General features: G+C 37.6%; 1 protein-coding gene across 4 annotated transcripts; it reads left to right on the top strand.

Annotated features, from left to right (window-relative positions):
- Positions 1–79: 79 nt before the first annotated feature.
- Positions 80–18,306, top strand: usp40 (ubiquitin specific peptidase 40). Of its 4 annotated transcripts, none has more exons than XM_077199589.1 (31): positions 80–817; positions 1,824–1,891; positions 1,992–2,105; positions 3,180–3,344; positions 3,904–4,050; positions 4,724–4,867; positions 5,158–5,286; positions 5,401–5,529; positions 5,809–5,916; positions 7,758–8,073; positions 8,281–8,362; positions 8,437–8,608; positions 9,313–9,397; positions 9,767–9,837; positions 10,318–10,679; positions 11,240–11,393; positions 11,929–11,989; positions 13,167–13,220; positions 13,306–13,394; positions 13,504–13,590; positions 13,681–13,717; positions 13,806–13,870; positions 13,964–14,038; positions 14,125–14,233; positions 14,362–14,441; positions 15,599–15,717; positions 15,895–15,960; positions 16,069–16,279; positions 16,364–16,459; positions 16,941–17,029; positions 17,638–18,306. In XM_077199589.1, exons 1-31 carry the CDS (start codon positions 628–630, stop codon positions 17,750–17,752), a joined length of 3,789 nt encoding a protein of 1,262 aa, XP_077055704.1. In that variant the 5' UTR covers positions 80–627; the 3' UTR covers positions 17,753–18,306. The 4 variants fall into 4 exon arrangements, with proteins under 4 accessions (XP_077055704.1, XP_077055702.1, XP_077055703.1 ...); XM_077199587.1 differs by having other exon boundaries at positions 85–817; positions 13,791–13,870; XM_077199588.1 differs by having other exon boundaries at positions 485–817; positions 5,398–5,529.
- Positions 18,307–19,317: the final 1,011 nt, after the last annotated feature.

The raw sequence follows: 19,317 nt of genomic DNA, 5'->3' as shown, positions 1-19,317 counted from the left end.
AAGGAAAAGCCGGATGTAGTTCAAAGTCAAACAAGATTACGTGCACAAAGGAAGGCCGTTAGCGTGAAGAACTACAAGTACCACAATGTATAGCGGCATTGTCATCAAGCAAACATGGCTGCGCCCTAGAAACATTAATGTCTTCTACTCAGATTTCATTTTTTTACCTTTATTACTACTCAGAAACGTATCGATTCGCACGAAACGGTCGCGTTTTAAATATTATTTGGTTAATTCGTTAACACGAAACGAGTACAGCGGCTGTCAACGAGAAATAATTGTTCTTTTAAATCTTAATGGTGAAATATGGAAGCAGTGCAGTCACCTCTCCCATTTCCATTTTTCGTTTTAAGGACTGCGATTTACTCACGACACTTGTGATTCATCCAGAGGAACTTAAACGGGGCAAAACGAGCATTTAGTTACTCATTTGGTTTATAAAAGCGATGTTTAGTCCTGTGAAGTCATCTTATTCCAGGGTGAGCCCATTGATGGTTAATCGGGAGCTGGGGAAGACCAAGATGAGATAGCAATAGGTGAAACACTTTCTATTCACAGTAATCGAAACTCGGTTCTTTAAAGAGCAGGAGGTTTACCGATACTAAGCTTTACAAGGCAGCTGCGGTTATGTTTGGAGATCTGTTTGAGGAGGACGGGGATGGTTTTTCGTCTACACCTGGCACAGGTGTGAAGGGGAGAGAGTCTGAGCCTCCTCCACCCAGAGGGAAAGTCAAGCTCTGCGGGATCAAGAATCAGGGTGGCACCTGTTACCTCAACTCTCTGATACAGACTCTACTCTTCACACCAGAGTTTAGGGGTAAGATGGAAGGTTGAAAGAGACACTATGCTATTTAATTAGTTATGACCGTCCAAATACCCACACTTGCGGTCTTTGCACTTGACCACTTGACATGACATGTTTCCTGTATGAGGCCCAAGTGTTCAAGTGGGTGTGAATACCACAAGTTTGTGTAGAACTTTTGATTACCCAATGCAAAAATGTTAAAATGCTAGCGTTAACTGAGCTTTATTTTGCATTTTAAATTAAACTCCTTAATGTCTGTTCAGTAGTCCCTATAGCCCCTTTCACACAGTGTTCCCTGAATTGCCATAGAATTGCTAGAGTGTCTTATGAATGAATGCAAACATGTCCCACATTTTTTCCCAGGATGGGGACCTAGTAACATTGCTGGGATCAGATGTAGTTATCGTGGCACTCTTTGACCGGGGGTTTTAAATGCAGATCAACGACAAAGAAGAACGTTTGTGTTAATCGCATCCTGATGTCATGTGTCTTTACGTGATCTTTATAGGATGTGTGTGAACGCATCCTATCACTGGCAGTGATAAATAAACCAAAGTCAAACGATCCCTGGACACATTATCACAGGAACACAAGTGTATATGAAGTGTGCCATTTGGGACAGGGCCAAAGATTTGTTCATAAATCAGTTTACAATCGGTAATCTAGTTTAACTGTTTCCATTAGGCTAGATAACTGAAGATTTTCAGTGAATAAAGACTGAATAAATTTTTGCCTGTTTGGCCCACTAAGATATTATATCATATGAATTCAGAAGACCTAGTGCAAGACTCATATGAACCATTTTTCTATTTTTTTGATAGTGCTTTTTCTGTCAGTTTGAAGCTTAACCACCAAGTCCTTATAGAGTGTGCAATATATTCTTAAAAAGAAAAACAAATCTGCTTTTGTGTTCTGTGTAAAAACAAAGCCATATGGGTTTAGAACAGCATGAGTATGACAGTATTTTGGGATGATTATTTTTTAATGATGTGTTCTAAATTAAAATGATCTCTCACAGAGGAGCTGTTTAATCTCGGACCGGATGAGTTAGGATGTCTGGCTGACAAGGCCAAACCGGAGGCAAAGGTGTGTATAAAAGTGTGTGAGGGAGATGAATGGAAGCTTTATACTGTACGTGTTTCAGAGGATCAGATGGATAGATGTTTCTTATTCTGTGTGATCTCAGGTCCGTGTGATTCCTCTGGAGCTACAGAGACTGTTTTCTCATCTGTTGCTGGTGGATGAGCTAACAGCCTCCACAACAGACCTGACGGACAGTTTTGGCTGGACAAACAATGAGGTACAAAGACTTTACTTACTTTGTATTTACCAGGTACTTTTCATGTAACAGTGAATAATAGGTTGTTTGCATTCACGTGACTGTGTTGACGCGCGAAATTCAGATGGAGGGCAGGAAGTGAAGAACGCAATGGACGAGATGGAGGAAAGTCCGTACTGTACTAATTTAGACGCTATTACAAGAGAAATATATAAACAAAAAATCGAAACATATGTTGGACGTGATCCATACGTTATGAAGAGGACCGATTTTCAACTGAATTGAAAGATTTGCCTGCCATTGAGGCGGTAGATATCAGCAACTACCTCTTCTCACAGACATACTTTGACTTTACAAATTTCAAAAACTGGTACGTTGCACAAACAGACACATAAGCTGTATTAACTCAGCTTTGACGAAGTGATCACTGACACACACACGGGCATTTTCCCATTCGGCTCCTCCCGACCGCAGACGTAGGTTTGCAAGGCAATTTTTCCGATGTTTTTCTGTCAATTTCTTGTATTTTCCCCCATTATGAACAACAAATTTTGGCACACGATAAAAACTCCTCGCGGTTTGATCCCCCAAGTGCTACCCCAGGGTCACAAGGGTCACAGCATCTAAATTGTGCTGCTAAATGATCTTGCTCAAGGCGAAATCAGCAACCGTTCATTTTTTCATAATTAACCCCATGATCTTTGTGTTGAAGCCCAGATCCTTAAAGGGATAGTTCACCAAAAAACCTGGATCAGTTTTTCTTTGAACTCAAAAGAAGATATTTTGGAGAAGGTTAGTAGCCAGACAGTTCACACAGTAATGATGTCCATAGTAGGGAAAAAAATCCAGTGGAAGTCAATGGGGTCAATCAACTGTCTGGTTACAAACATTCTTCAAAATATCTTCTTTTGTGTTCAACAGAAAAAAGAAACTCATACAGGTTTGGAAATACTTGAGGGTGAGTAAGCGATGACTGAATTAGAACTTTTGGGTGAACTATCTCTTTAAGACTGGTTAAAGAATGGTTAAAGCTAAACTTAAATGATCTGGCAGTTTGTTCAAATCTTTCATCTTATGCTTTGATTATGTGTTCAGGAAATGGGCCAGCAGGATGTGCAGGAGCTGAACCGGATCCTGTTCAGTGCTCTGGAGAGCTCTTTAGTGGACACTTCAGGCAGCAGTCTCATACACCGGCTGTACCATGGGACGCTGGTCAACCAGATCACCTGCAAGGAGTGCGGCAATATTAGTGAGAGACAGGTCAGAATGGATCATGTGTGACATCATTTTTCTTCTAGCAGATCAGTTTGTAACCGCTTTAAATATAAGGAGCACAAAAAGCAGTGCATATTTAATATTTATGATACAGTACCGTTCAAAAGTTTGGGGTCAGTAATCCAGCATGGACGCATTCAATTGACCAAAAGTGACAGTAAACACATTTATAATGTTACAAAAGATTTATATTTTAAATGAATTGAAAGTTCAAGAGAAAAGCATTTATTAAAGAAAAACTGTAAAATGGCAGGTAAAAGCAAATCTGTTTACATCATTGATAACAATAAGAAATGTATCTTGAGCACAAAAATCAGCATATTAGAATGATTTCTGAAGAATCATGTGACAGTGAAGACCGGAGTAATGATGCTGAAAAATCAGCTTTGCGTCACCGGAATAAATTACTATTTAAAATATATTCATATAGAAAACAGTTATTTTGAATTGTAATACTATTTCACAAGTGTACTGTGTTTTTGAGCAATAAATGCAAATATTATTTTGTGCATCCCCCTCTCTCACTATCTTTCTGTTCTCTCAGGAGGACTTTTTGGACCTGACCGTGTCAGTGCGGGGTGTGAGTGGACTAGAGGAGGCGCTGTGGAACATGTTTGTGGAGGAGGAGATGTTCGAGGGGAATAATCTCTACCGATGCAGCAGATGTGACCAGCTGGTTCTGGCTGCTAAGGTCAGTCAATACTGTTCATTTGGTCATTATCTTCCTAAGGCCTTATACAACAATGGAGATTTATTCAAAATCCCCAAATCAGCAGTTAGATATTTTTTTAAAGTAGTCATGATGTCACACTTTTTCATTATTTACCTGTTTCCCCTAAGGTACACTACCATTCAAAAGTTTAAGGTTGTTTCTTATGCTCACCAACATTTAATTTATTTGATTAAAAATATAGTAAAACAGTAATATTATGAAATATTATTACAATTTAAAATAGCTGCCTTCCGTTTTGGTAAGACTTTACAATAAGGTCTCATTTTTTAACATTAGTTAACGGATTAAACGGATAGTTCACCCAAAATTTAATTTCTTTCTTCTGTTGAACACAAAAGAAAATATTTTAAAGAATGCCAGTAACCAAACAGTTGATGGGCAAGTATTTTTTTCCTACTATGGAAGTGAAAGGGGTCCATCAACTGTTTAGTTACCGACATTCTTTAAAATATCGTCCTTTGTGTTCAACAGAAGAAAGAAATTCATACAGGTTTGGAACAACTTGAGGGTGATTAAGTGATGCCAGGATTTTTATTTTTGGATGAACTATCCCTTTAACATGTGAAATAGCACTTCAGATGAGTCTACTGTAGTCATTTATAAACCTGCTTAATTTTGCCTTTTGTCACAGTCTGCTAAACTGAGAAAACTTCCTCCATTCCTGACCATTTCTTTGTTGAGGTTCAACTTTGACTTTGCCAAGTGTGAGCGTTACAAAGAGACCGGGAGCTACACTTTTCCTCTTGAATTCAACCTCAGAGCGTTTTGTGAGCAGGTACCAGAGCTGAATCGTACACAAATACATATTCCAAACTCTCCAGCCAAGTAAATAAGTCTGTTATTTTTGGAGATTCTATGCTGAACCGAAGATCATGTTCTGTAAAATGCACTGCAGACTTCCTGTTAGCATCTGTAGAGAACATTTATATTGTTATCCCATTCTCATTAAGCATAGACACATTTTTAGATAGAACCGCTAGTTAACTAGAAGAATAACTCTAGATGCAGAACTAAAATGACCACGACTTTAAAGCAGTGGATGAACATGTTCTGTGTTTCTGACAGAACAATTGGCCAGACTCAGAGTATTCGTATGAGCTCTTCTCTGTCATCATACATAAAGGAGGCTGTTATGGTGGACATTATCATGTCTACATCAAAGACATTGATCATCTTGGCCACTGGGAGGCACCGGTCAGTCTTTTGTTTTTTATTGCAGTCTGTATGTGTGGTTCAATATTAAGCAGTCCAATCCAAATGTAACAAGAAACCTCTGTCTGTGACACCTCAATCCCCCCCGTCCCCCAGGAGGAAGAGGTAAAAATAAAGGCCAAGACCCAGAGACAAGAGGCCAAAGTTGGGGAAAGCAAGAAGGAGAGTGAGAACTGTGTAGAGACTGAGGATCCACTCTCTGTTCTTACTGGCATTCTGGCTCAGGTATGCTATTACTCCATACAACTCTACAGCTATGCAAGGCAGTATGTTGATGTTGAAATATTATTAGCGTATTAGTGTATAGAATAATGAACTACAAATAATTAATTTGGAATAATTCCCTCTTTTGAATCAAGAAAATGCCTTTTCATTCCCTTCACACCTCAATAAAGGGAACAGAGTTTTGAACGGCACAACAGCTGTATTTCTCAATATTTCTTAAATTTTGTGGGCAAACAAATTTCACATACTGATTTTCACTTGTTTTTTTTTTTTTCTCAGGAGGAGTCAAAATGTGTGCTCGTAGACCAGCTGGGCCAAAAGCTGATGAATAAAACCGGCACGCCTTGGAGCAAAAAATATAAAAAACAGTATGGCACCATCAGCAAGGTTAGGGTTCTAAAGTATACACTACACACAAAGTATATACTTCACACTATAGAGACACTAATAAACTAACATTTGGGGGCAGTAAGATTTTTTGGTAACACTTTATTTTTTACAGTGTCCTTGTTACATATAGTTACTATAGTAATAATAACTATAAATTATGCATATTTACATGCAACTAACTCTAAGGAAAGGCAAGTTTATTTATATAGCACATATCATACACTATGGCAATTCAAAGTGCTTTTCAGAAAGGAATTAAAATTATCACAAAATAAAGCAAGGGAAATTAAAACGGTTATAAAAGAAATTAAAAGAGCCAAGCGCAAAGAAGACTATAAGACGTGCCAACATGGCTGGGACTGTCAGACCAACTGCAACAATGAGAAATTAAAGACATTTAAAGATGATTTTAGGCAAAATGGCTGAAAAATCCTACATACAGTAACTAAAAATATGATTTAATGGATTATCAATACACTTACCGAGTTTTGTAACGGTACACAAATGCATTCGTAAAGTGTTGCATTTAATGCCATGATATTATATTGTAATTAATGACAATGTCCTTGTTTTGTTCTATTATAACGCCACCAAGTGGCATACTTACTATACAAATTTTGACATTTGGGTTATAACTTTTAGCCAACGACCTATGTTTCCAAACTTCCTACGGTGGTTTTGTCTCTATCGGTCTAACGGTTTCGAAGATATTGGCAAATGTTTATAAGCGCTAATTTACAACATTGCGCTAACCATAAGGTAAAACCTAGAATGTTTGGTATCATTAGACTCGGAAAGGATTGGGGTATGTAACGAGCTGACTCCGTGAAAATAAGTTAACCATATCCAAAGTTCTAAGCATGTAAATAATTATTTTCACCACTAGGTGGTGCTGGTCCAAAACTTCTTAGACTGTTTCAGAGCATCATGCCGATGACCCATACCAAATTTTGTAAGGATACGTTCATGCATTCATAAAATACAGCATTTTAGTACAAAATTCAAAATGGCTGATATGGAAAGGTTGGATATCAGTCGACTCAACATGACGCCCTGAATCTAACGAGACCACTTTTATGATTTTTGGACAAACCGTATTTTTTTGTATCTCCAGACCAATAGGTGGCGCTGTGCCGAAACGCAGCAAGTAGCCTCAAATCATTTACGAATCAACTTAAATGCATTAAATGCATTAAATTGATCAAAAGTGACAGTAATGACATTTATGATGTTAAAAAATATTTCTAAAATGTTGTTATTTTGACCTTTCCATTCATCAAATCCTGAAAAAAAGTATCATGGTTTGCACAAAAATTGTAAGTAGCACAACTGTTTTGAACATTGACAATAATAAAATCTCTTGAGCACCAAATCAGCATATTAGAATGATTGATACTGAAAAGTACTGGCTGCTGAAAGTTTTTTTCTGAAACAAATACCATTTTAATATATATTAAAATGGAAAACTGTTCATTTCTGTTTGTTTTAATATTTCACAAATTGACTGTTTTTGCTATATTTTTGATCAAATAAATGCAGCCTTGGTGAAAAAACAGTAAAAACAGTTTTTTAACAGTATTGTGTTATTGCATTTTATCATATTGGCCAACAATATTAGCAGTGCTGCAGTATATATTTTCACTTTTGTAGTTCAAATGCTAGAATAACTGCAGGAAAGTAGATTTTAATGGTATTAAGCTATGCCTTTATTTATGGTTATGGATCACTTTTCATGCTCATGGAAGTGGTGTATCTTTAGTTGATTCTTTAAGGTTATATTTATCAATATAACTATATTGAGATTTGAAAAAGTCATATGACCATTTGTCTTCCTCCAGTTTCTTCAGAACCACCCTGAAGTCTTTATGCTGGTCTCCAATGGAACCCGTGTAGCTCTGAAAAATGCTGTTCCTGCGGCCACAGACCCCAGTCCAACAGAACCAGTCAGTTCAAATTCAGCCAAAAGCAACCCAGAGAATACAAAGCCAGAAACAGCAGGAGACACAGAAGGCCCTGATGGATGTCATTGGTTTGATCTGAATGACTCCACTGTAACATCCATTACGTTGAAGGACATCGAGAAGCAGTTTCAGGGAAAAGAGAGTGCCTACATGCTCTTTTACAGGAAAACAGCTATGAAAAGACCTCCAGAGGGTATGCTGTGTGTATGAGCTCAGGGTCAAACCTGTCATGATAGCCATTGTTATAACGCATGAAACAAAAGCCAATTTTAACTTGCATTTAGTCCATGGAAAGTAATTTTTTGACCCTATGTGTGCATATGTTGTGAAAATCCATTTGTTTCACTGGTAAATACTAAAACATGATTATAGAAAGGCTTTTTTGTATCTTTTTAAACAGCCATAGGAAATCCTGCGTACAAAGTGCCTCCTCACCTCGTGGAGATGATACAAGAGGAGAATGCAAGAGTTCAGCAGAGGAGGTGACTTCATATACACTCATACACGCTGAGCATGGGGTGTTTTATGCAATGTTCATGTCATTTGTGTCTTGTAGAGCTGAGTTTGATGCCAGCAGCAACAGCATTGAAGTGAGGCTGCATTTGGCCCCTCATTATCACTGCCAAAATGGAGCCCTACACCCCACAGCCCCAGGCGAAGACTCCATCATCACAGTCACCTTCGACCGCAGAAAGACAGTGGGAGACCTGCGATTGGCCATCTACCAGGTGCTTTGTTTACACACCCCTGTGTTTTGATTCAGGGATTTTTCAGTGACAAGATACATTTTTTTTAAATTATGCTGCTGATCATTTTTGGTTACATGAGCGAAAACAATTTTAATGAATGCCCCATAAGATTAGATTTCACAGAATTTAGCCGCATTTCCACCGCAATTACCAGGAACTATTTGTCCCAGGTTTTTTTCCATAGGAACCTTTTTTGCCCCAGACCGGTTGCTTACTGCGTTTACACCGTGGACTTAAGTACCGGGAAGATTAGTCTGGTGACTTTGAACTGCGTGCGACTGCTCCTCCCAGTCTGCGAGTTTGTTTTGAGTTTTGAGTGCGTTTTGCTCTGGTCGTATTTTTTTTGTAAACTCCATATTAATTTCCAGACAACTCTTTAAAAATGGCGGCTAAAATAAAATGCTGCGTGGAGTCAACGAATCAAATGTGACGTGAGCTCAACCAATCAGCATGTTCAGCGCACAAGTCCCACCCATAAAGTTCCTGAACGCTGAAAAAGTACTACCTCGCCAGCAGGGACTTTCTGGGGGGGAAATTTTTACCCGGAACTTCATTTAGTCCCTGGTTCCTGCGGTGTAAACACACCGAGTACCACCCCAAAGTTCCTAGATCCTGGGGAAAGTTCCTGCGGTGGAAACGCGGCTTATGTCAAGTTTTCTCTGACCTTTGACTTTGGTTTGTAGATGCAGGATCTTTGGGAAGGAGACATGGCATTGACATTGGCTAAGAATGTGCCAGCTGGGTTACATTTGTATGATACACTGACAGGTGAATGTACAGTTTACTTACATTTGCACTAACACGTTTTGGAAAGCCCTTCCAGACACTTTCAGACAGCCTTGTCTGAGCACCAAATCAGCATATTAGAATGATTTCTGAAGGATCGTGTTACACTGAAGATGCTGAAATTCCAGCTTTGCCGTCACAGGAATACATTGCATTTTAAAATATATGAAAATATAAAACACATTTTAAACTGTAATAATATTTTACAGTATTACTGTTTTACTGTATGAAAATATAAAACACATTTTAAACTGTAATAATATTTTACAGTATTACTGTTTTTACTGTATTATTACAGTGGTATACATTAGTTATTCTGGATGATCATTTATGTCTCTTGTATTGTTTCAGATGACCAGATGTCGCTTTATAGTGCGGGAGTGTGTAATGGCTCTGATCTTTTTGTGTGGAATGGAAGAGAGGTGGGCAACAAATACTTTAACAATACTTTAACTACTATCCTATATGGATTTGGTATGAAATTTATATTATCCCTTTTCTACCAAGTTTCTACCAAAATATTGAGTCGGTGCTCTACTTGTGCTCATTTGAGGGATCTGTGAACCTTTCAGAGCTGGCCCATGTTTCCACTGATTTGAGAGTTGTATACTGACAATGATGCTACACAACCTGCCCTCAAACAATCATGGTGCCTCGTGATCTTGGTTTACAAATCTTACTTCTAGTTTTGATAACATACAAACATCCAAAGTCATTTAATTTAGCAAATTTTGTCAATTTTTCCAGCCTAGAACTGCCATTTCTTCTGTGTAAACTCATGTAAAGGGTCAGATCGGGCATTGGCGCTCAGTTGGTGGAAAAGAGATATATGTGGATTGCAATTTCAAAACATTAGAGCCAAATTGACATTTTCCTTTCCTTTTCTCTCTCTCTTTTTTCAGGTCAGTGGTGTGGCGGTGCTCACTGGCATTGAATGGGAGCCTGTTTTGTTGACTGTGTTGCGTCCCTCTGCAGAGGAGCTGGGATGTGGGGATGAGTCAGGGGTCGGAGACACTGATGGATCTGGTCTGGTGCGTTCCATGAAGGGCTTTGCTGGTGGGGCCACTCTCAGTACAGTGCTCGAGGCTCTAGGGCCCCAAGAGGCCCTTTTGTGCCAAGAGCAGAGCCGTCCAGGGGCCAGTGGGGGCGGGGCCAGTGGCTGGAGGGTTTTTCCACCTCAGGACATGCAGAGGACACTGAGAGAGCTCTCTCTGAAGGACGGCGACACTGTACTGCTGCTGCAGCCAGAGGAACTAGACAGAAGGTAAGAGAAGCAATTTCACAATTTTTATCTTTTTAACACAGCAAAATTTATATAAACACACCTTTTAAATGTTTAAGTTCAAGGTTTAGTTCCAGGCCTCAGCTACAACTACAGTGTTTGAGGGCAGTAGATGTTGTTCATGGGCAGCCTATGAAGACCACAGACTGGCATTATGCAAATTTGTTACAAACCTACATAGATATTTTACAGAAGTGTGACTGGAATTGCTGACGACTCGTTTTGGCAAATCGATTCTTTCTTTTAGGAGACAAAAACTTTATTTCTTGTGCACTTTGTTCTTTAAAACTTTGCAGACCTTTTACGTTCACAAACAGCTATATTACACACTGCATGAAAGGTAATATTTGAAAAGCATAAAAGTGACACTTTAAAAAGATCTTCATTTGTGTTTTGAAAATGAACAATGAACTATGAAAAATAATTAATTATTTTTAATTAAATAAACAAAATGCCTTTCAAAAAAGGCAGTAAGACATTTCCCAACACAGATACTAGAGAAGTAAATATATATATATAATTGGAACCATGATTTTCCACAGTATCTTTAGCCTCAATGGTGATATGGTTACCGTGACAACGCCCTCAGACTGTCGGTGGCTGCAGGTGGAGTTTTGCCCACAGAGTGGAATGAAGGAGGAAGAGGAGGAGGAGCAGGGGAAGAAAAAGAGTAAAGTCTCAGCTTCAGGGAACATGGTGAGAATGAAAATATGCATGTATACACACAAGTATACACTGTTGTCTATCTATCTATTACCATTTCAGTCTTATCCGACTTTTGGTGATTCTATGGGCCATGTCTCGCCAATGTCGCCATACACGAGAGACTGTCCATGAATTTTCTTGGCAATGATTTTTCTGGAGTAGTTTGCCAGGTCTTTCCCAAGCAAGTAACTTTGCAACTGCATGTCAACTAACTCTCATTAGAGTATTAGTCGACTAGTGAACTGTTAGTACATGTTGCTAAGTTACTTATTAGTTACTAGAATGTCTAAAGTGGACCATTGGAATAAAGTGTTACCTAATAGTTTTGTTATACGCTTTTGTAATTTGTATTTTTTCTGTTTTGGCTTTCAGTGATTTTAGTACTTCAATTTATTTTATTTCAGTTAGCTGCCAAGTCAACATTCATAATTTTTAAGTTTATCATTCAATATTTATATATGATTGTAGTTAACAATCCACAGAATGTTGTACGCTTGTGCTGATTTTCTGTGTGTGACCCTTGCAGCTACTGGCAGAGGTGAAGGAAAAAGCTCTTCAGGAACTTCGCCTACAGGATGAGCTAAGTGGTAAGAACAATTAATAATAAGCCCCAATAATATCTAGTAATAATTTTCAATGATAAGGGAAAAGATACTCAGTAATGTCCCATAGCCTTCTCATAGCTTTAGTTTTCTGTTTATTTTTTCATTCTATATCAGTGCTGCCTGGAAAAACAGCTTTTCAGCATAGTGCTATTTTAAAATAGAGGAGTAGAAAGTAGTACTTGTTTGTCAGGGAAGAGCGTTTTGTTCGCCAACATTTTGTATCAACCGTTTTTTTGTTTTTTTTTTGGTGGCTGATGGCTGATATAATAAGCAGATATATGATATGGGCTACATCCGTAATCACAGACTTCCCTGCTGTACAGCAGGTGAAGAACAGGATGTGACAAGAGTAGTATGTCTGAATTCACAGTGCTAATAAAAAAAGTAGGCAAAAAAAGGTACCCGGATGACCAACTACTTAGGCGAGATTCTGAAGTGTGCGTACTGTGGACACTTTACTTTCCCATGAGGCCATGGGACAGGATTTGTGAATGGCAGTGAAACTCTCACTGGTAGGTCATGTGATGATGACAATATGGCGAATGTAGTTTTTAGCTGTCGCAAAGTAATTACTTATTCATAATGCGTACCTATTCAAGAAAGTATGCAAGTTTGGACGCATCCATGTTACTTAATCTATAGATGGTAAATAACACATGCTGCAAGTAAATTTGAATTGGTTTTACATATTTACCAAATTATAAAAAAATTGTAAAAGTAAACCTGTAAAATGAACAGTATATGAGAAAGTATTATACGTTTGCCTTTTTTACTAATAATAGAAAGCCTTTTACTTTCTTTGTTTCAAAATTCTGTTGTATAATTTATTTGATAGAACTGTTAAACAGAGATGGTAAATTAACAAATGAAGATGGATAATGGGAGCTCATGTGTATCTGTGCTCGGATGCTGGTGGTGTTAGTACTGTCAAAATAAAACTCTGCAAAGGATCGCAATGGAAAAAAGATTTTAACTTTGTTTTCTTTGATGAATGGATGTATTTCAATTTTTGTCAAATAAATCAAATCAAAAAGTCCAGCTCCCAACACATATTGGCTAAAAAGAAAAAATACTTAACAGCTGATTCAGTTAATTACAAATCCCAATATATCTTGTAGTTTGGAATCAGTGTGTCTCTTGTCTTTTATTTCTTGTTTAGGTGTTGAGTGCTGTCTGAGGCAAATGGACCGAAGTGGAAAACTTTTACCTCCAGGTACTTTTCAAAATGATCATCAGCATCACTGCCAATGTGATCCCTCTAAAGGTTTACATGGTAAATTGTCTTGTCTGTGGTCTAGTGCATGAGCATTTGAGTGTTCGGGATGCAGGGATAAGGCTTATGACTTCACTCTACCTGTGCCCTGGACCAGTACCAACAGCAACACAGGTGCGTCCATACAATTTGGGCATGTGAATGTAAAAAATAACATCTCTTTGTGACTTTTTTCCCCCCTCTTAATTTACCTTCTATAATGAAAAATGTTTTCTCTATGCAGTTGTTCTTGTACTTTAGCGTTACTCTCACGCCTTTAGTCGGCAAGGAGCTGGAGATTATTGTAGAGGAGTCTCTAACTGTCAAAGAGGTGAACTTTTTTTCTTTTCTTTTTTAAATTAAATTCTACTAGTGAAGTGAAAAATAAGGTGTTTTAAAATCGCTGATTCTCTTATTCCAGTGCCTTAAGGAAATGTTACAGATGGCGAGGCTTGAAGGTTAAATTCTTCAAAACTTTGCTTTTCAAATGCACATTTAACTTGGCTTTCTCATATTTATTAATGACACAAGCATTTCTTTCTCCAGGTGAGTCATGGCACTTAAGGAGAGTGGACTGGTGTGAGGAGATTGGAGAGCCACTTATGGATGAGGTGGGAACTCCAAAAATCAATACTAATCCTCATAAAATGTTCTCAGTTTCCATTGATTTCAAGTATTGACCCCTGTTTACTCGTGTCTACTAGACTGCATCTCTGAAAGAGGCAAAGGTTATCCATGGGGACACACTAGTGCTGGTGGAGGGGCGGCTGCCTCCAAAGGTGCGTTTTCAGTTTGGAAAGATTTCTTGTGTAAGATGAAAAGGAAATAAAACTTTTCAAACAATTTTCTCTAATCTCAACGTCAGGGTTATCTCAAGCTGTCTGTGAGGATGTACATGGACATGATCCCCAGCTCCAGCGTTCCAGAGCTGAACCACACAGCAGAGTCTCAGAGTATCGAGGGCCTCACCACAGGTTCAACTTTTACCAAATTTTTCTATAAACCAAGGGGGATTCAGGTTGTTTCTGTCAGTGGGCTATCAGATTATGAGTGCTTAAGAGGAATAGCTCTGGTTTATGCTTGTTTATGTTATATGTTCAAGTTTGGTCTGGATCAGAGATGAGATTCATTGGTTATGTGGAGATATCAGAGGAGGCTTCACTCGATGACCTCAAGACTCAGGTTGGCATCACTACTCACAGCATTAATGACAACTGCTGATAATAATAACTTAAAGATGAAGTGTCATTTTTCTAGCTGCACCATACATAATTTCAAAAATAATGTCTGTTTCCCAACACTTTTCCCACATAAATCTAACATAATCCAAACAGAATATATATAAAATGGTATAGAGATTTAGTTTGAAATGATCATAGTGCAGTGGTTGAATTTGCAATGGACAATTTCTACATAATAACATACTTCACCTTTTATTAAAAAAAATGTATTGATATAAAAATGCATGAAGAAAAACCAACCTATGCAGCGCTTACCATTTTTTTATGTGCTCAATTTCACTTACTTTTAGTGAGTTCGTAGACCCCTTTACTGTTAAATAAAAAATGCAGTCTTCAAACAGCTTATTTAATGACCTGCATATTAAACTTGGATAGTAGAAAATACTGTAAAATGAAAAAATGTATATGCTTCACCTTTTATGAGTTATAAACACCCTTCACTCATTTAAAGATTAAATAATTAAAGGAAAAGGTAGAGAAGCTAGTGAAGATGGAAATGCTGTACACTACCATTCAAATGTTTTGGGGTCAGTATAATAATTGTTATTTTTTTAAAGAAATTAATTTTATTCAGCAAGGGTGCATTAAATGATAGACATGTTTAATGATGCAAAAAATTCTATTTTAAATGCTGTTCTTTTGAACTTCTCTGTTCATTAAAGAATCATGATTTTTTTGATCACGGTTTACACAAAAATATTAAGCAGCACGACTGTTTTCAACATTGATAAGACAAATAAATGTTTCTTGAGCAGCAAATCAGCATATAAGAATTTATGATGGATCATGTGACTGAAGACTGGAGTAATGATGCTGAAAATTCAGCTTTGCGATCACAGGACTAAATTACATTTTAAATATATTAAAATAGAATTGTGAATTGAAATAATATTCACAATATTTTACTGTATTTTCGACGTAATAAATGGGCTTAATGAGCTTTTTTTTTTTTTTTTCTCAAAAACACAACAATATCTTATAGACCCCAAACTTTTGAACAGAAGTGTATATTTTTGGCTACACCGTAAACAGTGCAAGTGAAATGCAGCACGGTCATATCACCATCTCTTGAGAAAAGCCATATATGTGTTTCGGTAGGTGATGACTCTGCCGGCACTTCAGGATGTGTGTGTTCCCAGTCCTGCGTTCCTGCGTGTGTGGTTGCTAGAGTGCAAGAAACCGGCCAGGATACTCCGAGGAAACCAGCAGACCCTCAGGTTGATAGATTAGGATTTTGTTTGTGCTCTTCTCTTTTGTCTAAGGTCTCTGTTGCCCTTCTTCCACCAAATGCAGATGCAAAAACACTGAACTGTTCCAGATTGGGCACCAGCACTCTTTGGGGTGGAAAATGACTTTTTATTGTATTTTGGATTAATGTCCTCCTATTCCTGCAGGAAACTGAAGCTGGGGAATGGGGTGGAGGTGTGTGTTCAGAGGCTGATGAAAGAGGAAGACCTGGGGTGAGATGTTCTGACAGCAAGGCGATTGATGAAATCCATGGAAGAAAGAAACACAATTTTAATACTGTTTGAAAAACACTGATGATTCTTTTCTCGTAATCTGTTCAGGCTAAAGGATTTATTGCTGAGGGTTCATATGGGGGTGCCAGGAGAGAAGGCATATTATCCCTCTGAGGAGTTTTTGTGGGACGCTGGGAGGGACAGCACCCCTAAGGGCCTGTACGCTGCTCTGGCCTTCCTGTACGGTCTCACTCCTGACAACCTGCTCCTGGCTAAACACCTGCCTGACAAACACACCTGGATGCCCATTTCCAACTGGGTGAGAAGAGAGAGTGAAAATGGGAGTAGGCAAGAGCTATAGAGTTAAGATTATACTTGAATAATCAAATCTGAATAATTCCAGACTCAACAGGTCTCAAAAAAGAAGAAGAAGAGGAAAGCTGAGAGTCTCCAGGCAGCTCCTTTCTACCTGAAAGATGGAGATATTATAGGTGTCAAGGTAAATTGAATAAAGAATATTTTTATTTTAAAGGGATAGTTCAGCCAAAAATGAAATATTCTGTCATCAGTTACTCACTCCCATGTTGTTCCAAACCCGTAAGACTTTCGTTCATCTTCAGAACACAACACAAATGAAGATATTTTTTATGAAATCTGAGATTTCTGTTGAAAGTCCATTGAAAGTCAATTCACTCGAAGCTTCAAAACTTTCATAAAGAGATTGTAAAATAAATCCATATGAACCAAGCGGTTTAATCCAAGACTTTTGAAATGATGAATCAATTTAATTTAGGTTTTTATTCACATACAAACATTGATCAGCGAACATACATATACATCATGTGCTCCTTTTGAGATTATTAAACTGGCTGCCAAAAATAGTGTGATAGACTTGTAAAATATAAGTTTTCTTTATATTTTTGGGTCTTCCGCAATGCCTCTCTCACTTTTTTGTTTTGTTTTTATTTGCATGTGTGTAGAATCTGCTAATAGACAATAATAAGGAATTCACTACTCTGGAAGATGAGATTGGTCAGCAGAGACTCAGGGAGGAGAATCACAACACAAGGTGCATTTGTTTGTTTGTTTTGCTTTTATTGCCTCTCTCCAAGATTACAAGATATTGGGTTGTCACCCTTTGCTGGTTTGATTTGATTAAAAGTGTAGAATTAAGAATGCTATAACATTTGGACACACTAATATTCAGAAGTTTGGGTTCTGTAGAATTTGTAGTTTTTGAAATTTCTCTTAAGCTCAGCAAAGCTGCATTTATTTGATCAAAAGTGACAGTAATGACATTAATAATATTACAAAAGATTTCTATTTCAAATAAAAATGTTGTTCTTATGAACTTACTGTTCATCATAAAAGCCTGTTCACAAAAGAATGAAGCAGCACAACTGTTTTAACATGGATAACAGTTAATATTTCTTGAGCACTAAATCTGCATATTAGAATGATTTCTGAAAGATCATGTGACACTGAAGTCTGGAGTAATGATTCTGAAAATTCAGCTTTGCCACCACAGGGATAAATGACATTAATATTTCACCAGATTGCTGTTTTTACTGTATTTTTGTTATAATAAATAACTTCTGAATAACTGAGACTTTTAAAAAACTTGAACAGTAATATACGATGTCTCAATGACAGTTTAATTTTTATGTTGTCCCCAAGGGGGCAGACTCCCACTGGAGAATGTTCACAAGACTCTGGGTCCAAGAAGTCGGGCTCAACTAAAAACAGGAAACCAGAGGTGGCCTTATCCATCAATGTGGGAGTGTTCAGGTAACACACCCTGTGAACAGCACCTCAGAGCTGCCCACTGATCTTCAAAACCATCACTAAGGCCTCTAAGGTGCCATGGTGCAATCTGCCCCACCGAATCACGGCACAGAACCCAAACCGAAGACAATGTGACAGTGCTGACCCACCCTGTGAAAAATAAGATTCTATGGGCACAGGAATGCTGAACTAAAACTTAAATTTTAAGTGGGAATATCATCTTCAATCATTGAGATTTCTTGAAGCTTGTACACTTTCTTTGCCGTTTTATATGCAATTTATCCCTGGAGCAGATCTCTGTACCCTACTAAGATAAGTTTCAGCCTATTCCAATGGATTTTCCTCTGTCTCACTTCTGAGAGTGTGCTTTTTTTCACAACGAAGGGTGTTACAACTGTTGTCTTCCCTTTTTTTTTTATTATTTTTTTTTTTTTTTTTACCAAAATCATCACAATACTGTATGGTAAAGGTTTCATACAGATATCCCTAATTATGTGGAGTTATTTATCATTTATAATGCTTTCATTCACTCAAAAATAAAATACTGCAATTATTACTCACCCTCATATCAATCCAGACTGTAATTTAGGCTGTTATTTTGTCATATTATTCCTGTTTGCCGAAGTTTGTGTCTTGCCCGTGTTTGCATCCAGGTACAAAATTCATCATTGACTGAACGTAATGCACATTTTTAGGTGGATGAAAACGTGAGCAGGATCCATGTTTCAGTTCAGATTATCAGTGAATAACTATTTACATTTTTATGTTTCTCACAAAGCGAGTTTACATTTACATTTATTTATTTAGCTGATGCTTTTATCCAAAGCGACTTACAATTGCTATATGTCAGAGGTCGCACGCCTCTGGAGCAACTAGGAGTTAAGTGTCTTGCTCAGGGACACATTGGTGTCTCACAGTGGATTTAAACCCGGGTCTCTCACACCAAAGGCATGTGTCTTATCCACTGCGCCATCACCATTAGAGTTTATATCTAATTCTTTTTTTTTTCTCAGAATTGTAAGATATAAATCCGCAACTCTCAAAAATAAAGTCGCACATCTTTTTTCTCCTCGCAGTTGCAGGTTAATATCCTGCAATTCAGATTTTTTTTTTACAGAATTGTGAGATATAAACTTGCAAACCAAAAAAAAAAAGGCAACTCATAATTCACATTTTCTCACAATTGCAAGAAAAAAGTCTGAATTGCGGGTTTATGTCTTGCAATTCTGAAGTTATAGCTTGCAATTGAGGGTTTATATCTCACAATTCTAAGAAAAAAGTTGAAACTCAATTGTGCTGTAATCTCGCAATTGTGAGAAAAAGTAGTCAGAATTGGGAGATATTACCTTTTTTTTTATTCCTTGGTCATCATTTTTATTTTTGGACAAACTTTTATGCTTTTAGACTGGTCATATTAGGTCAAACATGATTCAAATATAACAATTCCCCATGTTAGTAGTTGTTTCAGCCACCTTCTCAGAAAAAGGCTGTTGATTCAGGTCTTGACGGTGGTGATTTCGCGTCATATTTTCTTGAGTTTTCCATCTTTTTCATTTGAGGTTGTAAAATGTT

The sequence above is a fragment of the Siphateles boraxobius genome, unplaced genomic scaffold (genome assembly GCF_051911475.1).
Source record: "Siphateles boraxobius isolate OS27281-9 unplaced genomic scaffold, OSU_SipBor_1 41, whole genome shotgun sequence".
In the NCBI taxonomy this organism is placed as follows: Eukaryota; Metazoa; Chordata; class Actinopteri; order Cypriniformes; family Leuciscidae; genus Siphateles; species Siphateles boraxobius.
This window is presented reverse-complemented; position numbering and strand designations above follow the sequence as displayed.